The sequence below is a fragment of the Neoarius graeffei genome, chromosome 12, assembly GCF_027579695.1.
Source record: "Neoarius graeffei isolate fNeoGra1 chromosome 12, fNeoGra1.pri, whole genome shotgun sequence".
Classification (NCBI taxonomy): Eukaryota; Metazoa; Chordata; class Actinopteri; order Siluriformes; family Ariidae; genus Neoarius; species Neoarius graeffei.
In genome coordinates, this window is record NC_083580.1 from 2,991,668 (window position 1) to 2,999,718 (window position 8,051).

The 8,051-nt window shown below is 42.8% G+C and overlaps 1 protein-coding gene across 1 annotated transcript; it reads right to left on the reverse strand.

Moving 5' to 3' along the window:
• Nucleotides 1–1,570: 1,570 nt before the first annotated feature.
• LOC132895769 (anti-sigma-I factor RsgI-like) lies at nucleotides 1,571–6,683 on the reverse strand. Its single transcript, XM_060936604.1, has 3 exons — nucleotides 6,678–6,683; nucleotides 2,526–3,150; nucleotides 1,571–1,677 (listed from the first exon to the last, which is right to left on the reverse strand). The coding sequence occupies exons 1-3, from the start codon at nucleotides 6,681–6,683 to the stop codon at nucleotides 1,571–1,573; spliced, it is 738 nt and encodes a 245-aa protein (XP_060792587.1).
• Between the last annotated feature and the right edge of the window lie 1,368 nt (nucleotides 6,684–8,051).

Sequence of the window (8,051 nt, forward strand, 5' to 3'; positions counted from 1 at the left end):
TGGGTGGGACGAATCCCCCCCCCGTCCCCCCCTCTATCTGCGCCCATGGTTGGGCAGTATGTGGTTGAAGAAATGCTGCCCGTGAACACCACTGACTCGCCCTCATTTCGTGCCATTATATCCAAGATCCCTACCAGCAATGCCACTGAGCTATAGAAATAGACTTTCTGAAGAGGTTCGAGAAGCTTCTGTTAATGAGGTACAACCACTGGTTTACTTGCCCCACTCCACAGTTTCTCTCATAAATGCAACTACAACGTAAGATATCAGTATAGATGTGGGCTTTATACTGTTTTGTTTCATAAAACCACTCCTTGCTGCTCTAATGCTGGACAACTACAGGTTCAATAAGACGTTTAATATACATAAAATGTTCGTTCATGTGGATAACTGCCATTAGAGTCGGCAAAGTTAAATGAAGTCAAGACTGCCTATTTTATTTTTATAAGAAGAAGTGTTTATGTTAAATTAAGACTGTCAAGAAAGACTGTCTATTTTATTTTTTATAAGAAGTATAAGTTAAATGAAGTCAAGAAAGGTTTTTTTGTAAGAAGCATTTAAGTTAAATGAAGTCAAGAAAGACTATTTTATTTTTTTATACTGTTTTGTTTCATAAAACCACTTCTTGCTGCTCTAATGCTGAACAACAACAGGTTCAATAAGATGTTCAATATAGGCCCATAAAATGTTCATTCATGTAGATAACTGCCATTAGAGTCCGCAAAGTTAAATGAAGTCAAGACTATTTTATTTTATTTTTATAAGAAGTAGTATTTATGTTAAATGAAGTCAAGAAAGACTTTTATTTTTATAAGTTTTTATTTTAAGTAAAGTCAAGAAAGACTGTCTTTATTTTTTTATAAAAACATGTAGGCCTATTTCTTTCAGGAAATAGTTTTCAAATATCAGTGTAATTTTTGATGTTCCGGTTAAAATGAATGTCAATAAAGTGAGTATTGGCAAAACTGGTAGTCATTTTTATGTTATGGGAATGGGGGATCATTCGCTGCTAAAAGTAACTAATAAAGTAACTTGTAATCTAACTTAGTTACTTTTGAAAGCAAGTAGTCAGTAACTTAACTAAGTTTCTTTTTAAAGAAGTAGTCAGTAGTCAGATTACTGTTTCAAAGTAACTATGGCAACACTGCTCCTGACTTCACTACTAACTTCACTCCTGAGTACACTACTGACTTCACCCCTGAGCTCACTACTGAGTTTAATCCTGACTTCACCCCTGAGCTAACTACTGAGTTTAATCCTGACTTCACTCCTGAGCTCACTACTAAGTTTAATCCTGACTTCACCCCTGAGCTCACTACTGAGTTTAATCCTGACTTCACTCCTGAGCTCACTCCTGATTTCACTGCTAAGTTCATTCCTGACGTCACTCCTGAGTTCACTCTTGATGTCACTCCTGACTTCACTCCTGAGTGCACTACTGGCTTCATTCCTGACTTCACTGCTGACTTCACTCTTGATGTCACTCCTGAGTTCACAACTGTCTTCACTCCTGAATTCATAACTGAGCTCACTCCTGACTTCATGACTGACTTCACTGCTCACCTCAGGACTAGCTCACTCCTGACTTCACTACTGAGTTCACGCTTGACGTCACTCCTGAGTTCACTACCGACTTCACTACTAACTTCACTCCTGAGTTCACTACTGACTTCACTACTGAGTTGTCAAACCCACAGGTTACTTATTCATTCACCAAAAACATGTTACAGGCCCGTAGCCAGCATTGTGGAGGGGGGGGATCTTTTTTCCCCAAAAGTGGACTTCATCTGGCCCCCTACTCCCGTACCCCCCAAATACACGAGCACACTTCAAATCTTCTAATTTAGACATTTTTTTTATTCGTTATAAAGGCCTCTGCATGCTCTTGCGTCAAGGCTTTCGCAGACAGTTGTAATTTATTGTTGAGCGGGGAGTAAAGGCGTGCGCGATGTTATTCACCGGCACAACGCAAGGGGGCGCGAAGTCGCTAGGAGTAGTTGGTGGGTGTGGTTAGTGGAGTGTTTATCCTCCGGTTACTTATAATGACGAACTTTTTTTTTATAATGACTAGAACTGGAGTCGTATAGATGTCCGTACTTCCTCAATCAACCGCTCTTCATGCTGCTCCATCTTCGCTCGTGTTTTTAAAAATGCCGGTCGTGAAAACAAACCAAACCGGGAAAGTAGGGAAGCGGAAGTGCGTGTACAGCGGATGTAGGGTGAACCAATCAGAGCCCTCTTGTCTGCGGCGCTGTCTGCGAGGCTTCTGCGGTGGTCACAATTTTTGGGAGGTGCGCGCAGAGCGTCTGCGAAGGTGGGGGGGCTACGCAGACACTGTCTGCGACGCTATCTGCGAGGACTGGGTTGTCAGCATAAATTGGCCTTTAGTTCTCTGTTGTCTAACTTATTATTGTTATCTTCCTACAACTTTGCTGTGACTTCATTGTCTGTCTCTGTTGCTCACCTCAGTTGTCTGTTGTTGTTCTCCTTCATTGTCTGTCTCTGTTGTTGCTCTCCTCCATTGCCCGTCTGTTGTTGCTCTCCTCCATTGCCCGTCTGTTGTTGCTCTCCTCCATTGCCCGTCTGTTGTTGCTCTCCTCCATTGCCCATCTGTTGTTGCTCTCCTCCATTGCCCGTCTGTTGTTGCTCTCCTCCATTGCCCGTCTGTTGTTGCTCTCCTCCATTGCCCGTCTGTTGTTGCTCTCCTCCATTGCCCGTCTGTTGTTGCTCTCCTCCATTGCCCGTCTGTTGTTGCTCTCCTCCATTGCCCGTCTGTTGTTGCTCTCCTCCATTGCCCGTCTGTTGTTGCTCTCCTCCATTGCCCGTCTGTTGTTGCTCTCCTCCATTGCCCGTCTGTTGTTGCTCTCCTCCATTGCCCGTCTGTTGTTGCTCTCCTCCATTGCCCGTCTGTTGTTGCTCTCCTCCACTGCCCATCTGTTGTTGCTCTCCTCCACTGCCCGTCTGTTGTTGCTCTCCTCCATTGCCCGTCTGTTGTTGCTCTCCTCCATTGCCCGTCTGTTGTTGCTCTCCTCCATTGCCCGTCTGTTGTTGCTCTCCTCCATTGCCCGTCTGTTGTTGCTCTCCTCCATTGCCCGTCTGTTGTTGCTCTCCTCCATTGCCCGTCTGTTGTTGCTCTCCTCCATTGCCCGTCTGTTGTTGCTCTCCTTCATTGTCCGTCTGTTGTTGCTCTCCTTCATTGCCCGTCTGTTGTTGCTCTCCTTCATTGCCCGTCTGTTGTTGCTCTCCTTCATTGTCCGTCTGTTGTTGCTCTCCTTCATTGTCCGTCTGTTGTCTGTCTTTGTTGCTCACTTCAGTTGTTGTTTATGGCATCAGAACACTCCTGATCTGCCCATGCTTTAGCATAAAAACAACAATAATTTCTAACTGAGATAAATGTTTCAAGTAATCCTGAGATTGAAATAATATCGCACAGCCCTATAAGGACAATTGATTTAAAAATGCCCAAATGCAGCAACAGTGGGTGTTTTCACACACACTGGTCTGAACATTTTCATTTTTCAGCTAGTGCACACGTTTCTTTTCACTCTGATCCAAATGCCAAACCACTGACAGGGCGTCATGTTACCATGATGCCATGTTACCATGACGACTGAAAAACACATGCTCTTAAAGTCTCGCATTTTACTGTCTTCACACCACACCACAGCTCCGATTTCCCAAGCTGAAAAAAAAATAAAAGCAGCCCCAGGTCCGACGCTACTAGTACCTAGCCATCGAGCCACCTAACTCATCTCTGTGCGTGCGTGTCACTGACACACATAGACTGACGGACGGGCTGATGCTACCCCCACCCCCACTGATCACTCTGACAGATCGATCTACCACTACTGTTGTAAACAAAAGAAAAACAAAGTCCTGCACTCAGCACCTTACCCATTTTGGCCCTTTTTTGGAACATGGCGCCAATATTTTGGGACAAAGTAGCAGCAGATTTCTTGCGTTTTCTGTCTTTATCTTCTTTTATATAGGGCTACTGCGTGACGTCACCGTACCGCGAGATTGTGCTAGGGCGCCATATTGGAAGACTAAGTACATGCATACATACATACTCACAATATAAAACAAAGTACGAGCGAGAGTAAAGTGACACGATGGCTGATAATTCTGGTTATGTGAGTACATTACCAGCTGCAGAAAGGGCACTGTATGTGGAGAAACTGGCTGTGATTGATGGGTTTGACCCATATGATAAGACTCGGGGCAAGGGAGAATGGATTTTTTTTATTTCATAATTTATTTTTAATTTACTACTTATCTGTTTATTTATATATATTTGAATTATTTGGACATGGGGAAAAACTATATTTAAAATCCAAAGAGGGATGGAGGGAGGAAAATTAAAACAAAAGAAAGAAATGAAATATAGAGTAGAGTATATTTGATAAAATTAAGGATGTTTTTATTCAGTAAACATTTAAAAAAAATGTTCTACAACACTCTAGCCTAGTGACTTACCAGTAACAAAATAGACTTGAAGTATTCAGATCCGCTCTGCATAAAGCAGCTAAATCCTCTCTCTGTCTCCCGGCAGAAAGCTCCTTGGTTTGCTCCCCTTGTGTCTCAATCACAGCTGGTATTCTGTAGAAAGACTTCTTTTCACCTTTCCCATCAGCTTTGTTAGAACCCTAACACAGCACAAAAGTTTACCATTGTAGGTTTTTGATGAACCAAGTGCCTCGTGGGTTCACATACCGCGCGCTGCCGTTATTTCCCCCTAATCACGAGTTTGCTGGTCTTCCAATATGGCGCAGGGTTTGTTTACTTCCGGTTTCGGGTGACGTCAGTGAAAGGGGTCTAATGGGGGCATTACCGCCACCCACTAGATTGGGGTGTAAAGCAGTCTGAACAAAACGTGTAAACATAAACATAGGAGAAATGAACCCGTTTTTCTAACTCGTCCTCACTTAGTCTACTTTTCTTTTTTGATTAGTCTGGATTTGATATTGTAAATTTAAATGTGAATCAATGTATATTCATCGGACATGAACAAATGAATAAATCTTGAGTAATCTTGAGGGGCGTGTGTGTCCGGGGGGGGGGGGGCGGGGGGGGCGGTGTCGCGGGGGGGGGGATCGAACGAACCCTCCGATCCCCCTGGCTACGGGCCAGTGTTAGATGTTCATGATTAAAAGCATGCTATCAGAGGAAATGTGTATTCTAGGCCAAAAATCATATATGACATCAGAATTTGGACGAAAGCTTGCTGCTTTTAGAAGTAAACACCTTAAGCAAAAACATCTGCTTCATGGTACAAATACATTTACTTTTCAGTTTATTATAGCAAATATTTTACAGCTACATTCAGCTGAAACCTTTGTCCCAGTGATACATTCCATTACTTTGTGCTCACGTTGTTGAATTTCAAGTGTAATCCATGAGTTTCCTGATTTTTATCCAACAGGATGTGTCTCATTTGATCACATGATTTAGAAGTCGCTAATTCACTTTCCAATCAATGTGAACATGATCTTATGGTCCATGCGGCACATCATTATCCAGCTTTATTTGCAGGTTTGTAGTGAAAGACGACGCTGTGTTTTCTCGTTATGGCTATATCTCTGCTTGAGAGGTCTGGAAAGGTCTGGAAAGTCAGTAGAGCCAAGAGGATGCGTCTAATTGAATCACATGGTTTAATTAGTTAATCACGTCGCTTTGTTCACCGGAAGTGATGGTAAGAGTATTAGAATGGCTTTTCCAAACATTAGACTTTAATCTGGTTTTAATCTCATGTTTGAATTTAGCTGTTAGTCTCAGTAAAGCTAAAACGACACCAGCGCTGAGGTATTTTTCATCAAACCCAGCGTGATAAATCCCTCCTGACAACTCTGAGTGATAAGGAGAGGTGTGTTTGTGTAGCAGGTCGTCAGGTTTCTCATCAAACAACATGAAACGGAGAAGAGATGGTGTTTAAACGCTCGCCAAATGAACACACGCAACACATGCTGGTTATGATGTTGATTTTTCTTCTAATCAACTAACTGATGGTTAATGAGTGTTTGATCAAACATCCATCCATCCATCCATTATCTGTAGCCGCTTTATCCTGTTCTACAGGGTTGCAGGCGAGCTGGATCCTATCCCAGCTGACTACGGGCGAAAGGCGGGGTACACCCTGGACAAGTCGCCAGGTCATCACAGGGCTGACACATAGACACAGACAACCATTCACACTCACATTCACACCTACGCTCAATTTAGAGTCACCAGTTAACCTAACCTGCATGTCTTTGGACTGTGGGGGAAACCGGAGCACCCGGAGGAAACCCACGCGGACACGGGGAGAACATGCAAACTCCGCACAGAAAGGCCCTCGCCGGCCACGGGGCTCGAACCCAGAACCTTCTTGCTGTGAGGCGACAGCGCTAACCAAACATCAAACATCAGAAATCAATTCAGGAAAAACTGATTCCTGTTATGTGATTTTGATTTGATATTCAAGAAAGTATGAACAAAAGTAAATGCACTGTTCGAGAAACAACAGCAGTCTTGAAGGTCCAGCGAATGCAGTTTCTCCATGAATGTTCCTCTAACTCAAGGTTCTACTTTTCATTAAAATCTCAGCGTAATACTTTTTTGCTTGAGATTATGATGTTTTAAATATTCTAGTTGCACTGAAGATCTTGAAATGCAGGGATTAAGATTCTTAAAACGCTGACCTCCATTTTTACGAATTAAAACTAACCGTAAACCTCCATTAGTTTCCATTTTTTGGGATTTCTGTTCATCTGAGTTTGTCAGTGCGATATCTATTTTAAAAATGACTGGTTGGCTGTTTTTAGGATTTATTTGGAATCATCATCAGTAGCAGATGAACTGATTTAGATTTCGGAGTTATCCAAGCAGGGTCAAGGTCAAATGTCTGATAGTTTTTCCTTCACTAGCTTCCTTTCTGCTTTGAAGAATATTCTAAGGCAGAGATTCTCAAACTGTGGTACGCGGGCTCCATTCTAGTGGTACGCCAAAGAATCACTTAATTAAATAAAAATTAAAAAAAAAAGTGAAATACTATCCATAATATCCGAATGGATGAAAATATCTTATCAACCGATGACAAGAAAATGAAAGGAAATACAAATTAAGTTAATAATTTAAAAAAGTTTGCAAGTGCTTCTGGGTAGCCATACGTAGCGTACGTACGGTACGCATTCCCGCCGGTTCCGCTGACAGACGGTTATCCGCTATTGGTAGACTAGGCTGTTATGGGTAAAGGTGGAGGTGGCTTTGCTAATTATGACGAGTACGACAAAATTACTGTCGTGGCTTAAATCCGCGAATGGGAGCGTGGATCAGGAGAGAGGGAGAACTGAAGAGGACGTGTGTGAGCCGAGCGCAGATGCTAACGACAGTGGCAAAACCAGCCCCAGAACTGCTAGCAAACGGCAGAAACCAGTGAGGAGGAAGTCTGACGAAAAATACATAAAACTGGGATTAATCTGGAGCGGGACAGAGGAGCTGCCCAGGCCGCAGTGTGTTGTATGCGGGGACGTTCTGAGCAATGAGTCCATGAAACCATCGCATCTCAAACGGCATCTTACAACCAAACACACAGCACTAAAGGACAAACCAATGGATATTTTTTTTATGAAAACATGATGAACTGAAGCAGTCCAAGTCCACCATTCTGTCCTATGGTACACCCGTAGCCAAAGCACAGGAAGCTTCATATCGTGCCAGCCTCCTGATCGCCAGAGCCGGTAAGCCGCACACAATCGGGGAACTGCTGTGTTTGCCATTAGCCAAAGAGATGACACGTATCATGTGTGGAGAGAAAGCTGCCAGAGAGTTAAACTTGGTGCCGCTTTCAAATGACACCGTGTCAAGGAGAATAAACGACATGGCTGACGATGTTAAAAAGACACTGATTGAGCGCATTAAGAACAGTAGATATTTTACCATACAGCTTGATGAGACTACAGATGTTGCAGATTTGGCCAATTTATTGGTTTATGTGAGATATGAATAAGTACAGTACAGTTATTTAACTTTTAAGTACATTTTCATTTAATCTTTAAGAACTGTCTTTTAATATT